Raw genomic sequence first — 25205 nt, 5'->3', positions numbered from 1 at the left:
CACTCCAAAAGAAAAATCAAGAAAAAGATGGGAAGTTAAGTACATGCATGCACCAAACTCTTCAACAAGAAGTAAAATGGTTAGAGTTCCATGTATCATAATATTTAAATCCAAGCTTATTAGGGTCCATTTTATGGTGTTATTGGCCCACAGTCCTTTCTCCAAAAACATATGTAAATGATCATCTAATGTATGATAGTGAATATGTCTCCAAGGAGACATCTAAAGGACTTACCGACCCATGGAGATGAGAATGGGAACTAAAGTATTGGTGGGTCATGCGGTCCACGTGACACCTACACACCCCGACACTTAACTTTTGTACATTTGCTACTATGTTTATCTATTTATGTATATACATGATGCACATGATCACATGTATAAGTATGTATAAATTGTGTATTATATCGTATCTATATGAGTAATGAACACCTCTACGCATGTACAGCTGTCGTTCAGATAAGTATGTCTCCTAGGAAACAAAGTGCTCTCGGAGTGGGGGAAATATATCATCATTTTTTATACTCTAGTGTCAAAATATTTAAGATTTTGCAGTGAATGATGGGAATAGTATATTTGCTCCACAATCAACCAACGAAACCTAACAATAACGTTATTCTCCACTATATAAACTCGACTCGAGCGACATCTAATGTTACAATTACAATGTTAGGGATCAGTACTTGCTTAATTACCTTTGATATAGAGCATATATGTAAAGAATAAATTTTCTTTTTAACAATGTTTGTGGACATTTTATGAAAAGCACATATAATTTACAAAGTTTTTTTATTAAACAGAATATTTTGAAGTAAACATTACATAGGAGTTCGATCCCAAATATATAAGAAATTACAAGTTCCAAGAGATCAATTTATAGCAATAGAAGTTACTATTTAACAAATAATAACTCAGAAGAAAGTAATATTTTTAAAGCACGACATAGTACAGACTCTTAATTAGCTCTCATGGAAAAAATCGTAAAAGTTAACAAATATTTCATAAACAATGTACCACGACGGAACTCCGCCGCCGCATAATTCTTGCCGTCGGGAAAGATCCCCGACGGTTCACCGTTAACGTTACATTGTTCTTTGTTCATGTCAAAAGATCGTTCACCCATCCGAGATCAAGATCGCCATTAGAACCAACTTCAAAGCTATTCTTATCCCTAGCTTCCGCCGCCGCAGCTGAAGCCGCCGTGAAATCGCTTAAACGGCCACCGCGTGGTGTTAATCCATCGCTGAAGAAGCTCGATGACGGCTGGCTATGGAGGTAACTTGGAGTAGAAGAAGGTGAAAGAGCAAATTGTAAAGGACTGCCTTGATGCAATTGGAGATCTCTCTCTCCAACATCAAGCCACGGCGGAACACGGTGCTGGTGGTGGTTGCTTAGATTCGCTGAGGCGATCATCGCCGTCGTGGAAACTGGCATGGTAACCGGAGACGACGAGGAAGCCGCGAGTGCTTCCGTGAGACTAAAGGAATCTAAAGAACTAATCAACTCGTTTAAAACAGCGGTGCGACGGCGGCTCAGCCGTGAAAACGCAGCGGCTTTATTAGCCGGAGACAACGGCGGAGACGAAGACGGTGATCTTGACAACCCCAAAAGAGTGCTCGTCGGAGAGTGTGAACAAAACAAGCAACACCGGTTATTTTTATTACTTAACACCGACGCGGGAGATGACGACGCCGATCCGCCGCAACCACCGGAGATAAAATTCTCCGGCGAAGACGGCGGAAGAATTCTAAGCTGACGTGGAGAATGAGCAAAGAAACATACTTTTCTCTTACAATGCTTACCGTCTTTACAAGCTTCCGTACGGTAACGACTAGGGTGAAGCCAACACTCGAACACACCATGCGCAAAGCCGCATTGATCACCACGGCTACAATCACCGCCGCCTTGGCGACTATACTCAGGGCATACTTCGCCGATGTAGTGAAACCGGCGAGGGTCACGACGACGAGCCTTCTCACCAGGATGAGAGAAAGGACAGTCAGTCCAATCATGGCTACGGCTACGTGTGCACCGTCGGATCTTGAATTCGTACATCCTAAAATGGTCCCCGGCGTAAGGATCTTCCGAGTCAGAGTCGTAAGAATAGTCTCTTTGGTCTTTATAGTCCCGAAGAGGACTTGAAACCGACGAAGGAGACTTGGCGGAGGAGAGAAGCTTTCTCGGCGGGATATCCACCGTTGGTCTGTTGATGTGGCCGACGTCCATGTCTACGTGGCGAAAGATGAGAGATTGAGAGATATATATACTTCGTTTGTGTACTAGTTTTGGGTTTTGAAAGAAAGAGAGAGAGAGATAAGTGTGGGATAAAATGAAAGATGCCTAATTGTCTATATATATATATACGAGATATGGAGTGGTTATATTTAGTGAGTAGAGATGAGGACAAGAAAAGTTAAGGCGTTTTATATTAGTTGTTGACAAACAAATATCAAGACAATGGACGTGATTATATTCGGCTTTATAGGATATTTTGCTTGATAACACAATGATTAAAAAACTATTAAATATTTAATATTTAATGAAAATAATTAATCTATGGTAAAATTAAAAAATTATAAATTTAAATATACAAAAATATTTTAATTGTTAATATATATATATATATATATAATATCAAGATGTTTTATATAAAAAGCATGAAGATTGACAAACCTAGTTTTAAAAATAAAGTTTTATTAATAATTAATTAAAAGACAATCCAACCAATAAAAAAGACTTCATAATTTAAAGAGTCAAAAATATCAATAACATTAAAGTCTGCCTAAAATTTTGTAACACATTTTATAAAGTAAAAAAAAAAACAAATCTTCTTAAACATCCTATAATATAAAACCACAAAGAGAGTATAATATATATAAGAAAAGAAAAACATAATGATTATTAATTTTATATATTTATAATTCAATGCACCTCATTAATTAGTTTTAGTTCATATATTTACATTCTCTTTTAATCATAAAATATAGTCTGAAAATTTTGTTAACATTCTAAACTGAAATGTTTAGTAGTATATATGTTAGTGTTATTGTTGTGTAGATGATAAGTAATTATAAGTTATTTTAAAAAAGGAAGAAGGATGATGAGGTGTAGAGTAAAGAAGGGGACAAAAGGGAAGAGTTCGTGGCGAGAGAACATAAAGATAGGTTCATGCAATTGAGTAGGAGCTGGCGTTCTCTTACGGATATGGAGTCATTGTTTCTGAATATACAATTTGATATATATATATATATTTTTAGATAGGCATATTTACATTACATGCATGTGTTATCTTATTTTCTTGATCTAAAAATTAAAGTAGTTAGTGGTCAGGAGTCATGAGTTATGGACAGTTCTGGAATCATTACAAACATAATGATTTCTTTATTTCATAATATTAATTTCCTAAAATCTATCTATCTAATTTAAAGTAATATGTTAAATTAAAATATAATGATGATAAAACACTATTAAACATATGTTAATACAGTATTACAGTGTGTAATATAATTGTATTAATAATGTTGTTAACATGTTTGATATGTTAACAAGCTTTCTTGATTTCTATAATTGTTACGTGGCTAGCCCACATGGAAACAAAGAACCTTTGTTTTTTTCTTCCAACCGGTAGTTTCTTCTCAAAGACAATTGATTCTATGTGCAAGTTTTAAAACTTACATTTTTTTTTTGTTACGGACAAACAAATCGAAATTATAACTTAAATACAAATTTTTCCCAAAACAAATACGCATATGATTTTTTTTATTTGTATACTTTTTAGGAAACAGAAATATTGTCGACGACAGATTTTAACTAAACTTAAGTCAATTCAAATGTTTTCTTAATTTAAATGAGAAAGATAAAGAAAATTAATATTGAAGAAACATTTCACTCGATTTGGCTCTTCAGCACTTTTGTAAGAAAACTGAAATCGAAACCAAAAATGACACGAAGACCAGACTCAATTTTTTCTTTCAATTTGGCTGCCACATTCTCTGAACCAAAATACTCTAAAGCTGAAAAGGTTGTACGATAATAAACTTAAAACAAAACCAAAATTGAATACAGAGATCCATTTTTGTTACCCCCTTTAATAAATTGGCCACACAACAACCCATCAAGACTTAAACCCTGCATAAAAAATTACCAATCACACGATATCATTAATAATGGTTTTGACTATATAAATAATGTTTTTATAATTTCTTATATAACGAGGATCATATTGAGTTGAACCCAAACTAGCTAAACTAATCTCAAAACCTACAAAGATAATTCAAATATTTTTTCCACTTAAATAAAAACTAATGTTTACATACTTACGTGGAGCAATCCATGCTAGAGGAGATAGGGAAGCTGAGATGTGTGTTGCAATGAAGAGGAAGCTGTTGGATCTTATCAGCCAAGATTGGAGGCGTATAACCTCTCGTCATTATCTCAATACAATTACACAGAAGCCTCGGATTCTCTTTTCTGTGTTTCGCAATTACGTTGAGTTTTGCGATATGGACACAACATTTTTTATCGGGTTTGTAGTAATATCCCGTGAGAAAGTCGAGACAATAAGCAAAATAATCATATGTGTATGCACAAAATGGTACGTATGAGTGGACCTGAATCAGTAGCCTAGTGTGATCGGAGATCACGAGAAGTAGTAGTAGTGATATCACGACTAATTTAGCCGTGTGTGTATCCATTTCTAGACTTCGATTTGATGACACAATGAGAGACAACCTCTTAGGCTAACTTAGTCATGTGTGTATCCATTTCTAAACTTTGATTTAATGAAAATGAGACGAACTCTTAAGACTGTTTTTGATATATGACGAAAATTGTATATAGTATTCAGTATTAGTCATGTTTATTTCATGAGTTTTGGTTTTGTACTTGATGGTTAGGGTCATCGTATACGTATATACCAATGAAAACAATACAAATCGAATGAAACTAGCTTTCTTCTTTTATTAAAATTTGTGAAGATAATTGGATTCACCAATTTAAGATTCTCATTTTTCCTTTTTTAACACTCCACATATCATCTTCTTTCTTCTCTGTATTTAACAATTCAACATACATTTTAATTTTAATCTCTTTTTGTTTTGTTTTTTTTTTTTGGTAAAATTTTTGTTTTGTTTTTGATAACTCATACGCAATTTGGGATTTGCCGGCGCCATCTGTATACCCAATTTTCACTATATATGTAAGTACGTAGAGAGCAATTGCCATGAACACATGGATGAAGTAAACTCGTATAATAGTTTTTTTTTGTCAACAATTGGACCACAATTAGTCGATCCATTAGCCAAATTCCTACATTCGTAAGAACGAGGATTCAATCCCGGATGTGATGGTGCCTTTTACAAATGGACTTACTTTCTGTCACTGTACTAAAATCACTTCGCATTGTATAATAGTTTTGGCCATAAAATAATGCAAGTAATATTTTAAAGTCGTTATTCTTTACTAGGATAGTACCCGTGCTACGCCGCGGGATTATTTTTTGTTTTTTTTTTTTTTTGTTTTTTTCGATTAATTTTATATGGTGTTTATCTTGAAATAAATAAAATTAGATTGCATTTACTTTATTAAAATAATTAAAATTTACCTTAGAGTTCAATTTGAAAATTTTCTCAAGCACACAAAGGAGTACCACCCTTACATTCCTTTACCCAATTATAATCAATAAAATTAACTCTTTATATTACTCTACCGAATTATATATATATATATTATATTGTTAGATATCAAAACTTATGTTTACTTTTGCTAAACAAATAAGCAAAAAACAAAAGTCTATAATAAGACATAAATCTATACAAAAGCTTGAACCTGGAGCACACAATTGAGATTTTCTAACTTAAAGTATCACTATGAGACAAGATAAATTGAATAGGCAGTGCCTATATTAGCTGGAATTAATGGTTAGGACATAGAACCAGTCTTGCTTGATCCAACAGTTTCGTGTTTGATCATTTTTTGTTGATAATGCAGTTACCTGCAGTTGCTGCTTTGTGTGTACAATACGAAACTGATTTCAGACCAAACATGAGTATTCTCGTGAAGGCTCTGCAACCATTGTTGGATGGTCGGACCAGACCTGCCAGAGAAGGAGCACATTAGTCTTGACCCTTAAGCAGTCACCGTTTAAAATGTTCTTTTTATTTGTACTGAAGAAATAATTTCATATGACCATCAACATAGTTGTTCAGATCATAAACGGTCGCAAACGTTTAAAGATCTTAGGAAAAGAGCCAAATTAAAATGAAAGACAAAAGGATGCCAATGAACCAGAAGAAGAAAAACAGTCAAGTTCAAGAGAAATAAAGTTTACATGTGGTAAAGTGTCCACAAAACTTGATTTAGATTGAAATGTACACACGCATTCATTACCATAACTAAACAACAAAAATTACGGAGACGAGCAAAGGTTACAATATATAGATTATAAACGTTGCAAACGTTGTATTGGTTTTATTGAATTTACCTTTGAATATGAAGTTTGCAGAAGCACATACATGAGTACAGCTACATTCGACTTAGCTTTATCATCACAACTCATACAACATATGCATAAATCACTGTTAAAAAAGTAATCATAACTGGAAAGCACTATCTAAACCCACAAATCCACTACCTAAAAAGCAATCAAGTTTGTAATCAGAAGGGGAGTTAAATTAATACCCCTAAGCGAGAATTGGTGACCACATGTCCTATGAAACAACAGAAGTGAGCTATATAAAAGTGATCCTAGGTTCTAGATATTGAAAACATCTCTCAAACCACCAGATAATACTAATGACTCTTTATCTACGGAGTAACCAAACTCTAAATGACTTTTAGATAAGATCAGAGCTCGACGTGCTTGAAATGATACTCATCGATTGTCGAGTACTATATTAGACCATCTCCTTCCAGTGATTGGATAACCCTATCTTCATCGAGATTTCTCATGTCCTCAAACCTAGTACTCTTATTGAAAATCGGACGAAACTGCAACATCAAAGTATATAGTAAGCAAAATAGTTGGAATTCGTTTCAAGCAATTGGAGCTATTGAAAAAAAGATGTATACCCATATTTATCAACCAAAACCTTAGCAAGTCGTCTGTTGGAATTAGTTTCCTCTTTGGACTTTGATAAGAACATAATGACCTGCCAAAGCTAGCACAAATATAAGTTCCTGTGTATATAAATTCCTACATACCGATTTGTCAATTTGTATCCGGTAAATGTATCCTAACCTAGCACTCTTTTTCAATTGCTCCCTTCTATCGAACTGATCCAAGTCAATTGGAAACTGCAAGACAAAGTCAAGAATTAATAAGGAGCTAGCAAGGATCAAAATCACGCAAAAAATCTCTTTACAGGGAAACAGAAGCCTACATCAGTAAGAACTCTTAGAATAGCTGCACGAATGTTTATATTTGGCAAGCTTCCATCTGGAAGAGGTTCAAGCCAATTCTTCAACAGAGTTAAAACACCATGGTCCAGAAATTCTGTTTAGGTATCAGATTTTTTTTTTTTTTTTTTGGTAGGAAGAATGGTTATTAAGAATGTCAACTACCTTTACACATATTTATGATTACTACCTTCGGCTTGAGACAATTATGGCAAAAAAGAGAACCAAATTTGTTAGATGAAAATAATCTGAGTAAAATCATAGTCGTCCTGGTTGGAACACAAACACATCATTTGATATAAAAAATTTAGGATGATTATTTTTTTTAAATACAACCAAGCAATGGAAACAATGTCAACCATTTATATTTACTAGGTTTTGAACCCATGCTACGCGTGGGTTTATTTGATATATTTTGATAAAAATTATATATGATTGATTACGGTAATAAAATATTATCTCATAAAAAAATTAAAATTAGTACTAAGGAAAAAAATTAAATTTTAGATACACAATTTTTTTAAAATATAAAAATCAGTTGTGTTATAAAATCAAATCTGATAAAAAAAATCATAAATTTAACTTGACGTCCAGGCGAGGCAAATCAAATTGATTACCTCACATATCCTAAACCATTTTCTTTGACCACCAGAAAAACGAAACAATTTTATAATCATGAATTTAACTCGTTTTCATATTTAATTGATCGCTACCACCTATGTTTTCGTGTTTTTTATTCAATGTTTTCTTATTCTTCATATTCTTTCTTATCATTTTTATTGTCAAATTTTGTGTTAATTGTCAACGTAACTTTTAATGTTTGGTTATTCGTTATACTCTTTTTCTTCTTTTTCCTCGTCAACTTCTTCACATTCTTCCATTGAAAAAACTTTTTTTAGATTACTACACAACTTGTTAACCCATCAAACTCTAAGAACAAAATCATTTCTTTTCTCATAAAATTTGTGAAATTCATGATTACTAGCATAGTCAACACATGCACCCAATTATTGACAATTTTATCCATATACTTATTTGGTTTTAGATTCACACGTTTAGAAACTTCTCAAACCAAAATCTTTACTTGGTTTATAATATTTTAAAAACATAATAAAATATACTAATAATTATTTATTTAATATGAATCATATGATATATAGAAATATGAGTACACTATAAGAACATATTAATTATAAATAAATAATATCAATTATATTATATCATCAAATAATATCAACCATATCATATTATCAAATAACCGTAACCGTATATAACAATAACCGCTTGAACCGTAACCGTATTTAAACATAACCGTTTAATCGTTTGTTAAACGGTTCTGGTTAAGGTTACAAAAATTTCTAACCATAACCGATGGTTAATAAACCTTAATCGTGACAACCGTAACTCTGGTCATGCCTATGTATAGCTAATAAAACATTTGTGTTTGTCGTCCATCTTTCTTCTTTAAACCTCAAAATTTGACTCAAACATCAAATTAAGGTCTTGCGATGTCAATCCTTCTTCCTTAGACCCAAAAATAAAAAATTAATGAAAGAATATCAACTCATCTATAAAATCATACACAAAAATATGTTTTAGAGCTCATAAGAAATAAAAAGCACAAATGTAGATAAATAAGATAATTTATGTTTTGCATCAATATTTAGAATATTTTAAACTTTTAAAAGGTTTCGAAATATAAATTTTGAACCTTTTAAAAATTTTCAATATTTATAATATTTTAAACTTTTAAAATTTAAGACTTATAATATTTAAAAACTTTTTAAAAGCTAAGAACTTTTAAAAGTTTCAATATTTATAATATTTAAACTTTTAAAATTTTTAAATATTATAATATTTTTTTGAAACTGTTTAAAGTTTTAATTTGATCAAATAAAAAACCAGATCAAACTAAATAAAACTTTTAAATTTGGACGCCTGATAAATCAAGCTTTCCTGCTCATTCGTTGTCGGAAGCATATTAATCTTATTTATACTGGTTCTGAACCATTGTCTAAAAAATTTCTAGCTGATGTGGGATATTGTGCTTAGTTCTTTGATTTCCATAAATTTAAAATTTTCCTTTTTCAAAAAAATTCTGTAAATTTAAAAAATGTTAATAAATAACATGTCAAATCAATAAAGGTTGTTTAAAATAATTTTTAATATAGAAAATTCTGAAAATTGTATAAAATGTTAATAAGTGATATGTCAAATTTCTATTAGTTTTTTAAATCCGATGTGGACGGCTTTAGGAGCTTATAACTTATATTTTTTATTATTATAGATTATGTTCAAATAAAAAGACGATGAAATTGAAAAAACAAAAAGATAAAACGAACATATACGTGTAGATAGTTCTATTTTTAGAATATTAAATTATATGTTCAGTTATCGATTATGATTCGATCGATGTGCTTTTAGAAAACTTTTAGGTTCCAGATAACACATGAGTAATAAGAACTAGATCAACTAAGAACATAAATTACAAATTTATGTAAATGACATGCTTTCTCTTGGATGTGTTCTTTCATTATTAATTAATTATTATAGCACGATGTCCACATCCATATCAAGATATGACGTTTTGATGAACATTTACAACCGAAATAAACCTTACTTAAACAAGTTTTTGAAGCTCATTCCTGATCTCCATCAACCAGTTTATGCAAAAAAATCATAGATCACGGTAATGTTATCTTATTCTTCTCGTCTCCTGATTTCAATTAACTCATCAAACCTAAAAAAAATTATAATGATGTAGCATCTGCTTGTTGCATTTCTAGTGCATAAACAGTGCTTTTCCATCCATTTTTTTTGGAGATACTATTATAGTCGGCCATGAGCACAATGCAAAGAAATTTTGGGGTTCGGTCTTGAATTCATTAGGTATTTAATCCACTGTTGTTTTGTATTATTGTTTAAGTAGTACAGTGATTAAATATACGTATAGTGATTAAAAATACATCATATGTCAAGTTAAGGTATGAATCACTAAAAAATAGTTCACGTGAACATAAAATGGAGAATCATCGAAAATATCATTTTTTTTAGTATCAAAATTTATTTTTTTACCGGTGTATCATTTACTGGATTATTTCCATGGTTGACGATATTTTTGGATAAGTATATGACAGTACGACGAACTGTTTTTGATAGAAGGTTTGATTTATAGTTTGGATTTGGATTTGATTAGTATTACAATCAGTTTATTAGGCGATTGTCAAACAAGGAAAATCGGTTTTGTAGTGACTTAAAAAACTTTCTATACAATGATTTTTTAACTCCAAAGTTAGTCTCAGTATCAGCTTTTGATTTCTTCTTAATTTTAGCATAACATGTCAGTTAGGCTAAATTTACATAAAATGAGGCTAATACTTACATCAAATTGGGTTGACTTGAGTTTGGTGTTACATCTAAATCTTTTATCTAATATCGATTACATTGTTGTGAGCAGATCAAAAGAGAAAAAAAGGCCACAAAATCTAGGTGAGTCTCATAGAAATGCCTTACTATACTAACAACTTTATTGATTTGGTAAGATTTTTAAGTATTGTTGTACATTTTGTAGAATTTTTTGTATATACGTAAACTATTTTGAAATTTTTTTTGATGGCTTAAAAACTTTAAAAAGATGTTTTAGTACTTTGCTAATCAATTCCCTTTTCGATGCTGGAAGTACACGATACACCTAATCGTCTCTAAAAAAAATTCAATACAGAAGCTCAATTCATAACATACTTAGAACAAAGACTGCTTTTGATTTTTTAGTCTTATTTAGTAAATCTTCTGCTTTGTCTTTGAGAGCATTAGTTAATCAATCTTTTTTGTAGAAACAACATCATCTTATTTGCTAACTCTAAATCATCCCTATACTAATATTATGGAAGTACATTTTATAATAAACATTATAAAGGGTAGCTTCCATTAGAAATGTAGGTTTCAAAGAATAAACTAATTATAGTTACTATAGGTAAAAATGTCTAATACATTTATAAAATTTAATTAGTTTTTAAAAACGAAAATTTAAATTTCCAAAAAATTAATAACCAATCTCAATGAACATATAGGATTTGATATATAAATTACCATATTAATTTTTTATTAATCATTATAATTACCTCTCATCTTTATATGATTCTATTTTTGTAAAATAAATAAATCTTTATATCATCTATATAATAAATAGTTTTTTTCTGCATATGCCATGACTTTAATATTTTAAAAAGAATATAAATTGTTAGATTGATAAAGTAAAATTGTAAGGGGTCAAAAACTCCGACTAAGTACTATATTTCCTTTAAACAAATATCTTTTCAACAAAAATTTGACCGAGCAATAGCTCAGAATTTGAATATTTATATGTGATTTCATACATTTCTTTTTTTTGTGAAATAATTTTTTTTAAATTTAAAACGTTTAAAAATAGTTTAACTTAATAATTTTAAATAATACGATAAATATATAATTGATCAAAGAATTTAAAAATTAGAAATACTCTAATTAAAATTTTTTAAATCAAATATATTTAAAATAGTTATAGCAACGATGGGTTAAATATAATGAGTTATATGATAAAATGAGTTATGATCTTTATAACAAACAGTGAATTAAATGAAAATGTTAAGATTATATGATAAAATGGTGTAATAAGGTTTGTCACCCGTAAATGTTTGGAATTGCATTCAACATAATTTACAATTTGCAATTTGCAGTTTTATAATCAACTTAATCCACAAAATAATAGAGAAATTGTTTTTGTGTTAAAACATATGATATCATCATACCTATATAAAATTTTAAATAATAATATTTTACCACACAAAATTATAATATTTTTTAAATATGACTTACATGAACTTGAATATAAAACCAAAATTTATCATTATTGAAATTGCATAAGATATATAAAGAAATAACACCAAAATACATAAACTAATACAACATATCAAATTTTTCTTTAAAAGTATAAAATCTACAAAATTTATACTTTGTACTTTGTAGACCTGAAACGACACTGTTTCATATGATCATTCTAAAGTGACTCCAAGTCTCCAACTATAGTAGACAGTAGTAATAGCTGTGATAACACAGAGAACATTCCTCCATCCCAATTAGATTTTAGATTTAAATTTTTCTTTGAAGTTTTCTTCAATTAGATTTAATGGACAATGCTGATAATCTTAGTCCAGAACCAATCTACGGCCGAAGGAACCAGAGGTTGTGATATCTCAGCGAATTCGTCTTCTGAGACTTAAAAGCACTTTGGAGCCTGAGGAAGAAAATTTTGCAAAGAACCCGAAGTTTTAAAAGCGACCTTTAAATAAGAAAGTAACGCATGGCGTTCCCTCTATGTCTCTCTATCTTCAATAACTTCAGAAACAAGAGAGCTGCACAGAAATGAAAAAACTGAAAACTAGTCATGCTCTTTCTCTTTGTTTGACACAGATATTGGCAGCTCCAGCTTTGCCTGCTCCACAAAGAAGTACACCACATCTTCCACAATCCAGGTAAATCACACTGATCAGTTCGCTTTCATCTGACAGAGATTCAAACGCTCGGATCTAAAAATATTTTCTGAGTGAGACTGTTTGTTTATACGTGGCATAACTCTTTATGTTGCAGGTGTTCTCATGTCCTATCTTTGAACTCTGGTTCTTGCCGTGAAAAGCATCTACAAAGAAACCCCATGCATATCCTTACACAACCGATTTTCCTATGGTATGCATTACGAAGCTCTTCTTCGTTCCTCGCAAGTCAGTTTTTTGTTGCCAAAAAAAGTCGAGAATGGTTAACGTTCCAACTCAGGTCAGATCCCACCGAAACCAGAGCCTAAGCAATGCACGAGTCCCCGTTACAGTTAGAGAGTCTAGCTAGACACGAAGAGGAAATGCAGAAAGAAATGGATGAGAGGATTAAAAAAATAGAGAGAGAAGAAGCCCAAAGAAGTTTTCTTCAAGTAAGAAACTGTTCTTTTGCTATTTCTTAATCAGCATATTCAAAGAGCTCGCCAATGATTTGTGTGAATTCTCACCTGACTCAGAGATCAGATTCCTGTTCCAGAGAAAGTTAAGAAGGCCTCTTATAGAAATTCAAGAGTTACGTTTAATCTCCATATCCACCATCGGGCTATCGAAACGGAAGACTTTTTACTATAAAGTAAGCTTATCTAACTCGATCAGCATATTAAAAGGAACATTTCAGTTTCTCAACTAACTTGTTCTACCATCTTTGGTTCCAGATCAAAGAGAAAGAGATGATGTACAAGAGATACCGCGAAGAGACTGAAGCCACAAAATTGGTATAATAGTAATACAATGAAAAACTTTACAAATAAGTGTATTTTACCTTAAACTTTGTCAGATAGAGGAAGAATGAGCTCTAAAACAACTAAGAAGGACAATGGTTTCCTCATGCCAAACCAGAGCCAAACTTCAACAACCCATTCTTACCCCAAAAGTAAGTTCTGATCCAAATCAGGAGTTGATTTCTTCTCTTGTTTTTTTTTTATAACCTAAACTGAGTAAAAAAACAAAACTCCATGTCAATTAAACACAGGTCGAACAAGGAGACGACAAGACCAAAATCACCAACTGCGCTTCTTCTCCATTATAAAATGAGGCAGTAGTAAAATTTTTCCTGTGTTCTGAAACTTGGCTGATATATATAGTAAAAAAAAAAGGTTTGCCTTATAATACTTGCTCCGGGAATACTAAGCAAATGTCTACAATGAACACGCAAACAAAAAAAAAAAGTCTGTCACAAATGAAAAACTTCCTAAAACTAAAAACCAACCGACATATATAATCTAGCAAACGGGCAAACATGCCCTGATCCATCTGTTTATATATAATACATTGTTCGCAGCACGTCCTTAGGCTCCAAGTTTCTTCACTCGGTTTGCTTCTTCCGGTAAGATATGATCTAAGGCACAATCCAAAATAAGGAAAACGTCTCAGAGAGTTGAATCATACTTAGATTAGAATGAAAAGATATATAAAAACAAATTATTAATTATTGACGCTACCAAATGTTGTTCATGGCTTGAAATGAAATCGACTTTGAGCCTTGACAATGTTTCATTGTCTTCAAGACTTTGCATCTCATCTTTGGATGCTGCTGCTGAAGCTGAAGTCACTACAGGAAGATTCTCTATTGTCGCATCGTCTCCTGCTCCTCTTCTTGTTATTAACAACAATTCAACCTCTTCAGTCTTCAAATTCATCTTAAGTGCTACGAACTGTTCACCATTGAAAGTTCACAAATATATCATATTGAAGAACTTTCACATCTATATATGTAACAAACCTTCTATATATGTAAAAATAATCACTTTCTACTGTGACAAGTATGATGTTAAGAGAGAGAGAGATGAGTACTCACTTCACGGAGCTGTTTTACAAGCAACGCGGGCTTACAACAGAGATATGGCTGCGGTAAGTCTGGTATACAGTTTGAATCCAGCGAGACAAGCTTGAGATGGATATCCACCTGCAGAGAAAGAGAGATTGAGTTCAATCAAAATCCAAGAAAACAGCAATCTGAAACACAGGTCATCAAGAACAAGAGAATCATCGCTTCGTTTCTTTGGTACCTCAACACTGGGTCCATCTATGCTGCTACGTAGATATTCAACAAGTTTGTTCACACGAGCATTCCTCGCAATCTTACTACTGCCTCCTGATATATTATTCCCATGCCTTGTGTTACTCCTTGTACCACCTCTTCCCCAAGCCAATATCTCTGGATTCCACACAAGCCCGGGTGATATTCCTTTACTATCTCTATAAACTTCTGTGTCATTATCTGCGCAGTTACCATTGTTATTGTTTGCACCTGAAGAAGAAGGATGCTGTGTTGAACGACTTGTAGACCGTTTTCTACGTTTCTTCTGTCGGACTTCTGTACCACGCTCATCTGAAGACGAATCTTTGCCTCCTCCGTTGTTGTTAATATCATCATTATTATCATCATCATGGGCTTCTGACGCGTTTTGTTGTTCCATGTTTCTGCAGTTCCTTCTCCTTCTGGAGCCACTAGCAATACGCGGTGATCTCATTAAGACTGCTGCCTCTTTACCTAAAGATCGTCTTTTCACAAGAGCCTCTGACTGTCGTTGCGATATTTGAGCTATAGATGCTTGAATCTACACAAAAGCCATAATAAGGTAGAGAAAAACAAATTTTAAGAACATAGCTTTAGCAACAGTCGAAAAAGGTAATATAACAACAATATCCATGACATATATTGCCTCCGGGCATCAGACCTGCTTATTACGAGCCTTTTCATCTTCGTGAAAAGCCAGTTCCTGAAACAAAACAAACAAAAAGAAAGCGTTTAACAGCAACAATCTCTCAAAAATAAACAAAGAGAAAAAAAAATATGTTGATGCTTTACCGCTTCCTCATAACTATCAATATTTGTGAATAAAGCTGCAATAAGAGAATCAAATTTTGGGTCGTCTCTTAGAGAACGCCGGCTTGCACAATGTTTCCTGCAAGCAGGACATTCATTGTTCCTGCAATAGCAATTTCAGTTAATAGAGAAACTCAGAACAAAGCTTTAGAAAGCCAATACTTATAGCTCCCGAAAGAATGATGAACATGTAACTGTAAAGTGGCATAAAACTGAGAAGCCATACCCCAATCTCATTGACTTATCAATACATTCCTGACAGAATCGGTGAAGGCATTCCATCACAGTCCTTGTCTTCCTTATGATTCCTGGAGACAGGATAGCAATATCAGCCAAATGTAGCATACTGTATTAATGGAACTTCTTCATTTTGTGAAGGACTTGCAGCAGTAAAATAATGAGAAAGCTAGGCAAAGAAGTTTCCCTCAAATGAGACAAGTTTAAGCATATTCTCTGCAAGTTATCTACAAGAATACGATATCAAAAAGCCGCAAGAATTTCATGCCGACTAAAGAAAGTAACGGCTCTAAGTTTCGTTCCCAACTAGGCATGGATGCTGTAAGATTGAATTGGAAATATACAGGACAAAAATTATTAAGTACCTAGGCATATTGGACACTGCACGTCTTTACGGATTTCTCCGAGATCGATTTCCATATATCTGCATAAAATGAAATTCCAGACTCAGTTAAACAAGAAAGATCCATCACAGCTTCTTTATTAGAGAACTATAGCAGGATCTTCGAGATTGCTATACACTAAAAGAGGTTAAGTTGAATCATTCTTAAGATCAACCTTTACAATGGTCACTATAATAAACCAAAGCTAGAAACTTTACATTTATATAACCACAAGAGCTGCAAATACGACAGGAACCACAACATGCAAGTGCTAAGAACGAAGAATCATCAGATTGGTAAATCAAGCAGATGAGTTTTTAACATGTAATTGAATAGAACTGTTTGGTAAAACCAAGAAACTGAAATGGAGAAACGAACCCATCAAAGCAAAAACACACATCTGGACAAGAGAGTGGAGAAGAGAAGAAAGACAGAGAAATGTAAAAAAATCATACCCTGATTGGTCTCCTCCTGGAATAGAAGATGGACTTGTTTCCTTAGAATCTGAAACAAACAAGAGAAACCAAAATCGTGAGCACACACACACACACTCCCACGTTTAAGCGTGATTTACGTTTCCACGAGAGTAGACACAACCAGAAAAAGGTACGCATCCTTTACCTTCTTCGTCTTCTTCTTCCTCTTCCTCGTCTTCTTCCTCTTCTTCTACCTCTTCTTCTTCTACCTCTTCCTTCTCAGCATCGTCGTCATCACCATCATCATCTTCCTTATCTTCTTCGTTGGGTTTCACTTCTTCCTCCTCTGCTTCGTGGCGTTTCACTTCTTCTTCGTCTTTATTCACATCACCCTTCTTCTCTTCTGTTTCGCTTCCGGGTTAAATCGGTCGCTTCGTTGGTCTCCCTCATCGGGAATCTCAGAGGACGGGAAGCTATTATTACTCACAGGCATTGTAAAGGGACGCACACACACAGTGAAGATCTTCTTCAACAGAAACGCCAAAAAAGGTTCAACCTTTCTCTCTCACTACGTATCTCTCTCTCCTCTCTTCTTCTTCTTCTTCTTCTTCTTCTTCTTCTTCTTCTTTTGCTTTCGTTTGGTTTATGGTTCGGTGCCGATATAGAACGAAGCAAAAAGTGAGAATTTTTAGCCCCTTTTTTATTTTTCTTAATTATGTTAATTTTTTCCCCAAATTATCCTAATTATCTTATTTAATCGGATTTTAAAACTCAACACACCAAACAAATGTCCTTTTTATTTCTTTTTGGAATATATATATCATATGGACTGAAAGATTTTGTATTTTTTTTTTTTACTCTGATTAAATAGTTTCTGTTTATTTGCAAAAATCAAATAGTAATGATTTTCCAATTTACACTTTCTTTTAATAATCTTACATATATTTTTTTGGGAACAATTAGGGTGCTAAGTGATCGAAATAAAATATGATGGGTTAAATTTTAATTTGACCGATAATAGTGGGGGCGTCAAAGGATAATTTAACCGCTTATAATAAACTTTTAACTAAACCCACTTGCCATAGCCCATTTGTTGTGGAATGATTAAAAAAGGAAATTGTGTAGTACTATTTAAAAAGAATTAATGAGCTACGCCGTCTGTGGGGATCGAACCCACGGCCACGTGGTTAAAAGCCACGCGCTCTACCACTGAGCTAAGACGGCTGTTTGATAACCTTACTCTTTATTCAGAATATAAACGTTGTTCCATTAATGGGCCGCAACGTTGTTTAAGCAATGAGGCCCAACTAAAGAGTCGTTTTTTTGTTGACTGATTACTTTTTACTTTTTGTAACCAAATCAGTCCGAACTGTAATTGTACTTGTGTCCAAACAGAATTTAAGAATTTGTGTCTTTTTTTTTTAGTCAAACTGATCACTTTTAGGGTTTCTTCTCAATCTCTTATAAATATCTCATCTTCCGCCACTTCTATAATCATTCTTCTTCTTCTTCTTCTTCTTCTTCTAGTTTCAATGTTCTTCTTCCGCCTTGTTCAGTTTCACTACTGTTTTTAAAAAATTAATTTGGGCTGGAGAATATGATGAAAGTTGTCGATTTATGTGTGATGATTCTTATAGATTCAATTGATCGATAAAAAGTTTCAACTCGCTACGTTCTTTCTGATTCTTCATCCTTTTTAATACAAAAACAGTTTTCATATCATTTGATTTTTGGATTTTTGGTTACTACTTCAAATTCAGTTTTTTCTTTATTAGAGTAATCAAATCCGTGAAAGATAACATCTTGGAGAAATATGATGATAATAATCAGTAAATATCTTAGGACACCTTCTGACACAGTTTTACTGTGTGTGAGAAAGATTAGTTAATCTGATTCTCCATATGATGTTATCTTCCAAATCTTTTTATCAACCTGTTTTAATAACTTGAAGATGTTTTTTTACCCTTAAAACATATTGAATCTGAGTAATGAAAAGTTTTGTAATAAAATCATAGGCAAGAACTGCATATCAAAAAAAGGAGTGTATGACTATGTAATATACACATCTCTGTAATATATGAAGAAGTGTACATACATTTATGTACACAAAGACCAAACTCATTGTTGAGTCTGTATAAATGTTATAATACACAATAATCTATAATCACAGAGCTGAGCTTCTTTTTTTTTATAAGCCAAACAATCTTTTAATCTCTATATTACAAACAATTTTTCCCAAAAATTCACGAACCAGATAATGACTCTTCTTGATACGATACAACAAGACTTGAATGGTTCCTCTGTTTATGATTCCCAGCAATATATAAGCAGACACACATGATTTAGTTTCTCGACTGTTTTGCTTTCTGTCTGGTGAATTCCTGGAGTTGCCGGTCGTGTTCTTCCAGCATCTGATCCACTTTACTTGGCTGAGCCAGTAATGGACCGGACATGTACATCTTGTTATCCCCAGAATCATACTGAATAAAGACAGATATAAAGGACAATGTAAATGAAAGACAAAAGACTGTGGAATGAGAAAAAAAAAAGAATCTCGTGAGATCACTTACCCAAGAAGGGTCATTTGGGATTTTGGTTTGCCTCTTACTATTATCCATGGTGTCAGCTCTGTTGAAAGCTCTCATTTCCTTCCTCTCCTGATCCATGATTTGTTTATCTGAGCCAGCATAACCGCCTTGTCCTACTGAGTTACCTCTGTATGACGGTATTCTAGGGCCTGCATGGTCCTTGGTTAACCGACTGAGATTCCGAGTTTTCATCATCGGACCCGAGTGAGCAATTCTTCCACTCGTTTGATTGTTGGAAGCCATGTCATTTGTAATCTGCATTTGTCTTTGCGAGTTACCCGGTACACAGCTTCTTAGATATGGATTCTGTATTGGCCAACAAGTTTTTGTTAAGTTAAAGATTCTGATGGATCAGAGGCAACACCGAACCATAGCAGATCGAGCATTTCTGTTACCTCCACAGCTGCTGAAAGTGATGGATTATTAGCTTTTACCGGTGGGATAAGTTTTCTTTCGTGTGATCGTCTTGTCTGAGAGTCTTGTCTTTCATGCTTCTCCTGTGTGGGTCTTTGCCTTTTCGCTTCATCCCGGAGTTTAGCATCAATCTCTTTGCTTGGTGGATATTTTGGTAGAAAAGATGGATCACAAGCAAAGGGCTCTGTTCTGAAGTACTGCTCCACAAAAACTTAAAATGCATGAATGATCATTGATCACAAAATCAAAATAACATCAACCATAAATTAACACACGCACCTCACTCTCAAGAGCTCTAGCTGCAGAGCCTCTCTTATCAGGATCTATGGAAAGCAAAGCATCCAAAAGCGAAAGAACATTTATAGGCAAGTCCTTAAACATCTCTGCTACACGTCTTCCATATGGAAGTGCGGGTCTAAACGCAGCTGAAGGTGGTAGCTTCAGTTTCCTCCAGTAATCTTCTGTTGGTGAACCACATAGTTTGAAGATTTTATGCAGTTGCTCTACCTAGAAAAGATTAAATCATAAGTCGAGTTCAAGCTTACTAGAAGGTGAGTTCTAGATGTTTTAAAGAGTGTATGTACCTCTGTTTTCCCTGCCAGGATCGGTTTCCCGGAATATAATTCACCTAAGATACAGCCTGTGCTCCACAAATCAACCCCAACACCATAATGACAAGCTCCAAGCAGAAGCTCTGGGGGTCGATACCAAAGAGTCACAACACGGCTTGTCAATGGAACGCAGTTTTGTGGGTCAAAAAACGTTGCTAACCCGAAATCTGCAATCTTCAAGACTCCATTACTGTCAATCAGTAGATTTGAGCCCTTGATATCACGATGCAGAACACCACGACTGTGACAATGATGAAGCCCGCTTAGAAGTTGTTGCATATAACATTTAACCTAGGCAGCAGAAGAACAAGTTTGATTGACGTCTACACATGTTGATTGATATACTGAGAAAAAGAGTACGCAAAGCATAGTAAAGGGGTAGTAAACCTGAGGCTCTGAAAACTTGATACCGGGTATGGAAGCAAGTCCGACGAGATCATGATCCATATACTCGAAAACTAAGTAAAGCGAAGATGAAACAGAGGCAGTGATCAAGCCTTCTAACTTAAGTACATTAGGATGATCAAGCCTTCGCATAACAATGATCTCTCTCGCCATAAACTTAACACTCTCTAAATCGCTAAGATCAAACCGAACTCTTTTAAGCGCAACAATCTTGTTATTAAGAAGATCACGAGCCTTGTATACACTGCTATATGTACCTTGTCCAATCTGCGTTCACACAAGAAGCATTGAAGCAAGACATTCATGAAACAAGTTCATTTTATCAAAACAGAACAGATCGAAAAGGCAAAAAAAAGAAACAACAACTTACTTTCTCCAGTTTCTCAAAGGTACTTGCACGTCGTGGAGTCCAATTCACAAGTGCCTCACCAGCCACAGAGACTAACCAAGCTGGCCATCCTGCAGCCAATTCAGCCTCTTTTGAAACAGTTTCAACACAGGGACGAATCACAACACTAGGCTCTCTCTTCAATTCCTCAGTAGGAGGATGATGATCATCATCTTCATCTTCATCAGTATCACCAATCTCAGAAATCTCCAGATGCTGTTTCTCAGAAAACCTACTTGAACTAAACTTCTCAGATTCAATCAACCTAACTTTATTCAACCGATCTTGCTCCTCTTTAGTCTGGCTAGAATCATCAATCCTAGATGAAGTGATCCTGGAAGAACGCTTCTCTAATGGCTCTTTCCATGGTGGATTCTTCTTTGGAGACTTCTTCTTAGAGATTATGCAACCCATGATGGAGAAAAGGTATCAACAACAAACAACAAACAACAAGAACAGCTCAGAATCTAAATCCCTAATTCATCATCCATAACAAAGACAACAACTTCAACGGCTCAACGAGACTCAATTTCACCATCCCTGAACACACAAAGCAAAAAAAAAAAAAAACAAAACTTTGATGTCAAATTCAAACTCAATCAAGAGAGAAGATTGAACCCGATTACGCAGAAGCCACAAGCTCAAGAATCCAAATTCATACACTGTAGAAGAACCCTAGTTCCTTCTTCATATAGCAAACAAAGACAACACCTTTCAATTGCCCAGCAAAGAAAACAACGAACTTGATGTAAAAAAAAACTCCAAATTTGCAAAGACTTTAACAGACAGAAATGAAAGCAAAACCCATGAAAGGGGGAACTCAAATCAAGAGCAAGTGATGACTTTTGTGACCTTTTTGGGGGAGAGACAATTCAAGAGCAAGTGATGACTTTTATGGGGAAGAGAGAGAGGTGTACGCAAGAAAATATAAAAAGCAAATTGGATTATTTATTTTTCTTTGCTTTCAGATTGGTATCATTTGACCAAAGAAACACTGCATTGAGAGAGAGAGAGAGATGTGTAAAGAGAGAGAGATGTGTATCTAAACAATGTATACATACATTAATTTATACATATGCAAAACACAGCTAACACAGGCGCCTACGTCAACGGAGAGAGAGAGATTCTCTTCTCTATCACTTATTATTATTACTATGAGGATTTCTTTTCTTCTATTTTTGTTCTTTTATGATTTTAAATGTCAATGTTTTGATGATTTAATCACTGTAATTTCTAGTTTTCTTATTATTCACTAATGCAATTGAAATTAACATATAAACAACTACTTTTTATATTGAAATATTTTTCTAGTTAGCAATTTTTTCCGCAATATCACTCACACAAAATACATATCATAAAATTCGTTTATAACCTTGTTTCGCTGAAAAGAGAGAAGTTTTATTAGATCTTCTAGAGACAGAAACTTTTAATAAAACAAAGCTCATGAACAAAGTAATTTGCCACAAAATTAGCTTATTACTCATAAACAAAGTAATTTACCACAAAATTAGCTTACTGAGCAATGTTGATTTTATTTGATTTTTTTGAATATCTGCATCAATCGTGTGTGATTTTCTCCTTTAGGGCCCAATCTTTCTCCTTCCTCACAACATCTCTATATAAGATGAAAAAGTTCAATTTTTGTTAATGATGATTTTTACAATTAAATATTGACAATGATGAATGAATCATTAACCTTTAGAATGAAAGACAAAAAAAGACTATATGTTTCAAAATTAATATTAATTATGGACATGTGGTAGATGTTGGAATGATGATATGACACTTATATAGAGAGAGTTAGCCAACTTTCATATATATAATTATTTTTGGATAAGTTAAGTTTAAATCTTCTTCTATGAAAAAATGAGTTAAAATACTTTTCTTTTTTATTTAATTTTTCTTGATCCAAATTAATTGGTTTCAGTATTTATATAGTAATATTAAATATATAAAATTAGTTGCATTGTAAAGTCAATTCAATAGATGACCAGATATGGTGATATTTTAATTTAACAAGACAAAAACAAAGTATTACCCTTTTAGTAAATGAAGATAAAACAACATTATTTTTTTTAGTTCTAATTTTATCATTTATTAAACTTTTATAGCAAAATAGTGATTATTTGATTATTTATTAAACTTTTACCTCAATAGTGAAATTTTATCATATGTTTGTAAGTTGTGACTGTGTAATTTTCATTAGTCATATATATAATGCTCTAACAAAAAACTAACCCATTATTCCAAACCCTAAATTCTAAACTCTATCTTAAATTTTAGATTTCTACATAAAAAAAGAACACATGACAAAAAAAAAGGCTTTCTTAATTGAGAGTTGAGACAACTAAACTAAAGGTAAAATTATCCAAATATGTTTAAAAATATCACAATCTATTAATTGCTTGTGACATTAATTATTGTCATGTCACCTAACTACTCTTATAGTCATAGATATTTAGACAATTTAGTTATGTCTAGCAGTTTAGGATTCTAGAAATGTCAACTAAAGGTTGAAAAGCTGGTGGGTCGAACACACATTGTTTTTATCATGGAATGAGTAAATTTTTTAACTTTTTGATGCCAAAAGAAATATGGGTTTTGGGGATACTCCATTGCGTAAATTGGTGTCAGCGACCTCGCCTTTCACATTTGGTTATTGTTTTTGCTCTAAGTAGATATTTGCATATTTTCTTTTTGTATGCTACATTGCTACTCAACTCTTAATTACGTTGACATTTTGCGTTTTGATTAGTAGACTTTTTATGTTGAGAAATAAAAAAGAGATAAAAAGCAACTGAGAAACTCAAGTGCCTTAAATTTATTTAAATTATTCATTATACGGCATACTCCATTGGTTTATTAATCATCTTGAATTTTCAAAACTGACGACTTCATTTTTATGAACTCTTGATTTATTAATTTGACGGTTCGTTGATAACGCCATAACGGTACGCTTCAACGGTGCTTGCTTCTGGTCTCGTCGCTGTACATCCTGTCATGCAGCAAGCAACAACTATAAAACTATAATTTTTGTAAACCCTTAAAACCAACTTTGAAATTCACATAATAATAATAATGTATCTCTACAAAGTTAATATGAATTTTAAATCTCTGAGATCCAAGTATATAAAGTTTATATAATCATATACCAGTCATAAACTGTGGGAGAATTAGGATGAGAGGGTTTGTCAAAGACATTAGCACCAATCTCCCTTGTGGTCACATTACTTGCCGGATGAAACACACTCCTCCACACATCCACTTTCCGACCAGATCCTGGTGTCACCGGAGTAGATGGACTCGCCGGTAGAGATACCGATCCAGCCACCGACATTCCTTCTAAACACCCACACATGTAGCATTCCGTTTAGAGAACAATATAGATTTAAAGGGTTGTATAATTAGAAGAACATAAAATAGATTTTTATTAATTTATCTCATCAACGTATTTTCAAGAAGAAATTAGTGAAAGAAAGTTATCCCTTTAGGTTTCAGTATCCTAATATATTCATCTTTTTCTACTAGTTCCGGCCTGATGAGAAGATGACAAGATGTTAATGTTACTTAAATATTTTGGTTCACCTGTGGTATTGTTCAAGCTAGTTAAGCCGGTGGAGATTCGCCGGAGATGGCCACGGCCACCGGCTTCAGGTCGAGGACCAGCCACAACGTCGTCCCATAGGTTTTCGAGTACTCCCATTTTTTTCCTTTTGCTTAGAGATATTCTTTTTTTTTTCATGTCTATCCTTTAAATACGTGATTTTGGGAGCTGGTTTCTTGCAACAATTTGTCCGTGTCCTTTGGAGATAAATTTGAAGCTTTCAAGAATTGCATAATTAGTTTTTTTTCCTTTTCACTTTCTGTTTATTATATATACAAACAGTTTTTTTGTATACGCAATAACTAGGTAGTAACCCGTGCTATAGCACGGACCAAAATGTTTATTATAA

At 33.2% G+C, this 25205-nt stretch overlaps 5 protein-coding genes, 1 long non-coding RNA gene, 3 other non-coding genes and 1 pseudogene across 11 annotated transcripts; 3 read left to right on the top strand and 7 right to left on the bottom strand.

The window, feature by feature from the left end:
- Window positions 1–775: 775 nt before the first annotated feature.
- Window positions 776–2586, bottom strand: LOC104725015 (zinc finger CCCH domain-containing protein 61). The gene has a single exon (XM_010443608.3). It carries the CDS (start codon window positions 2224–2226, stop codon window positions 1099–1101), a length of 1128 nt encoding a protein of 375 aa, XP_010441910.2. The 5' UTR covers window positions 2227–2586; the 3' UTR covers window positions 776–1098.
- A 1730-nt stretch (window positions 2587–4316) lies between these two features.
- LOC104725014 (non-specific lipid-transfer protein 13 pseudogene) lies at window positions 4317–4807 on the bottom strand (annotated as a pseudogene).
- Window positions 4808–5739: 932 nt separating this feature from the next.
- LOC104725013 (uncharacterized) lies at window positions 5740–7542 on the bottom strand. Its single transcript, XR_757823.3, has 5 exons — window positions 7380–7542; window positions 7238–7293; window positions 7069–7148; window positions 6482–6987; window positions 5740–6094 (listed from the first exon to the last, which is right to left on the bottom strand). It is a non-coding gene; the product is annotated as an uncharacterized LOC104725013 (long non-coding RNA).
- A 5253-nt stretch (window positions 7543–12795) lies between these two features.
- Window positions 12796–13773, top strand: LOC147934849 (uncharacterized). The gene is made up of 5 exons (XM_087472826.1): window positions 12796–12905; window positions 13021–13116; window positions 13389–13554; window positions 13637–13696; window positions 13759–13773. The coding sequence occupies exons 1-5, from the start codon at window positions 12796–12798 to the stop codon at window positions 13771–13773; spliced, it is 447 nt and encodes a 148-aa protein (XP_087328952.1).
- Window positions 13774–14037: 264 nt separating this feature from the next.
- On the bottom strand, window positions 14038–17579 carry LOC104725012 (putative E3 ubiquitin-protein ligase RING1a). The gene is made up of 10 exons (XM_010443605.3): window positions 17052–17579; window positions 16886–16934; window positions 16413–16471; window positions 16037–16118; window positions 15793–15913; window positions 15662–15703; window positions 14990–15541; window positions 14779–14886; window positions 14423–14635; window positions 14038–14319 (listed from the first exon to the last, which is right to left on the bottom strand). Exons 3-10 carry the CDS (start codon window positions 16465–16467, stop codon window positions 14287–14289), a joined length of 1206 nt encoding a protein of 401 aa, XP_010441907.2. The 5' UTR covers window positions 16468–16471; window positions 16886–16934; window positions 17052–17579; the 3' UTR covers window positions 14038–14286.
- A 419-nt stretch (window positions 17580–17998) lies between these two features.
- TRNAK-UUU (transfer RNA lysine (anticodon UUU)) lies at window positions 17999–18070 on the bottom strand. The gene has a single exon. It is a non-coding gene; the product is annotated as a tRNA-Lys (tRNA).
- A 365-nt stretch (window positions 18071–18435) lies between these two features.
- On the top strand, window positions 18436–18536 carry LOC147934848 (small nucleolar RNA R32/R81/Z41). Its single transcript, XR_015573519.1, has one exon. It is a non-coding gene; the product is annotated as a small nucleolar RNA R32/R81/Z41 (small nucleolar RNA).
- Window positions 18537–18650: 114 nt separating this feature from the next.
- Window positions 18651–18746, top strand: LOC147934847 (small nucleolar RNA snoR31/Z110/Z27). Its single transcript, XR_015573506.1, has one exon. It is a non-coding gene; the product is annotated as a small nucleolar RNA snoR31/Z110/Z27 (small nucleolar RNA).
- Window positions 18747–18873: 127 nt separating this feature from the next.
- LOC104725011 (putative serine/threonine-protein kinase At1g54610) lies at window positions 18874–22841 on the bottom strand. 3 transcript variants are annotated; one of them, XM_087473447.1, is made up of 8 exons: window positions 22105–22313; window positions 21235–21792; window positions 20847–21131; window positions 20433–20750; window positions 20128–20355; window positions 19830–20045; window positions 19417–19740; window positions 18874–19326 (listed from the first exon to the last, which is right to left on the bottom strand). In XM_087473447.1, exons 2-8 carry the CDS (start codon window positions 21664–21666, stop codon window positions 19189–19191), a joined length of 1941 nt encoding a protein of 646 aa, XP_087329573.1. In that variant the 5' UTR covers window positions 21667–21792; window positions 22105–22313; the 3' UTR covers window positions 18874–19188. The 3 variants fall into 3 exon arrangements, with proteins under 3 accessions (XP_087329573.1, XP_087329572.1, XP_019087728.1); XM_087473446.1 differs by having other exon boundaries at window positions 21914–22295; XM_019232183.2 differs by having other exon boundaries at window positions 21235–22841.
- Window positions 22842–24035: 1194 nt separating this feature from the next.
- On the bottom strand, window positions 24036–24992 carry LOC104725010 (dormancy-associated protein homolog 2). Its single transcript, XM_010443601.3, has 3 exons — window positions 24838–24992; window positions 24405–24594; window positions 24036–24247 (listed from the first exon to the last, which is right to left on the bottom strand). Exons 1-3 carry the CDS (start codon window positions 24953–24955, stop codon window positions 24211–24213), a joined length of 345 nt encoding a protein of 114 aa, XP_010441903.1. The 5' UTR covers window positions 24956–24992; the 3' UTR covers window positions 24036–24210.
- Between the last annotated feature and the right edge of the window lie 213 nt (window positions 24993–25205).

This window comes from Camelina sativa, chromosome 11 (genome assembly GCF_030686135.1).
Source record: "Camelina sativa cultivar CO46 ecotype springtype chromosome 11, ASM3068613v1".
NCBI lineage: Eukaryota > Viridiplantae > Streptophyta > Magnoliopsida > Brassicales > Brassicaceae > Camelina > Camelina sativa.
Note: the sequence above shows the minus strand (reverse complement) of the source record. Positions and strands in the feature narration are given on the sequence as shown.

Excerpts from the sequence above, each read along its gene's own strand:
- LOC104725015 (XM_010443608.3), bottom strand. The coding sequence starts at position 2,226 with ATGGACGTCGGCCACATCAACAGACCAACGGTGGATATCCCGCCGAGA.
- LOC104725012 (XM_010443605.3), bottom strand. The coding sequence starts at position 16,467 with ATGGAAATCGATCTCGGAGAAATCCGTAAAGACGTGCAGTGTCCAATA. Across the intron at positions 15,704-15,792 it reads TTGATAGTTATGAGGAAGCG|GAACTGGCTTTTCACGAAGA; the intron begins GTAAAGCATCAA and ends GTTTTGTTTCAG. Across the intron at positions 14,636-14,778 it reads TTGTAAAACAGCTCCGTGAA|TTCGTAGCACTTAAGATGAA; the intron begins GTGAGTACTCAT and ends AATGGTGAACAG.
- LOC104725011 (XM_019232183.2), bottom strand. The coding sequence starts at position 21,666 with ATGGGTTGCATAATCTCTAAGAAGAAGTCTCCAAAGAAGAATCCACCA. Across the intron at positions 20,751-20,846 it reads TCAAGTTTTCAGAGCCTCAG|GTTAAATGTTATATGCAACA; the intron begins GTTTACTACCCC and ends TCTGCTGCCTAG. Across the intron at positions 19,327-19,416 it reads TCCCAAATGACCCTTCTTGG|TATGATTCTGGGGATAACAA; the intron begins GTAAGTGATCTC and ends GTCTTTATTCAG.
- LOC147934849 (XM_087472826.1), top strand. The coding sequence starts at position 12,796 with ATGAAAAAACTGAAAACTAGTCATGCTCTTTCTCTTTGTTTGACACAG. Across the intron at positions 12,906-13,020 it reads CCACATCTTCCACAATCCAG|GTGTTCTCATGTCCTATCTT; the intron begins GTAAATCACACT and ends TTTATGTTGCAG. Across the intron at positions 13,117-13,388 it reads ACACAACCGATTTTCCTATG|CATATTCAAAGAGCTCGCCA; the intron begins GTATGCATTACG and ends TTTCTTAATCAG.
- LOC104725010 (XM_010443601.3), bottom strand. The coding sequence starts at position 24,955 with ATGGGAGTACTCGAAAACCTATGGGACGACGTTGTGGCTGGTCCTCGA. Across the intron at positions 24,595-24,837 it reads TAGCTTGAACAATACCACAG|AAGGAATGTCGGTGGCTGGA; the intron begins GTGAACCAAAAT and ends GTGGGTGTTTAG. Across the intron at positions 24,248-24,404 it reads TCTCCCACAGTTTATGACTG|GATGTACAGCGACGAGACCA; the intron begins GTATATGATTAT and ends GCTGCATGACAG.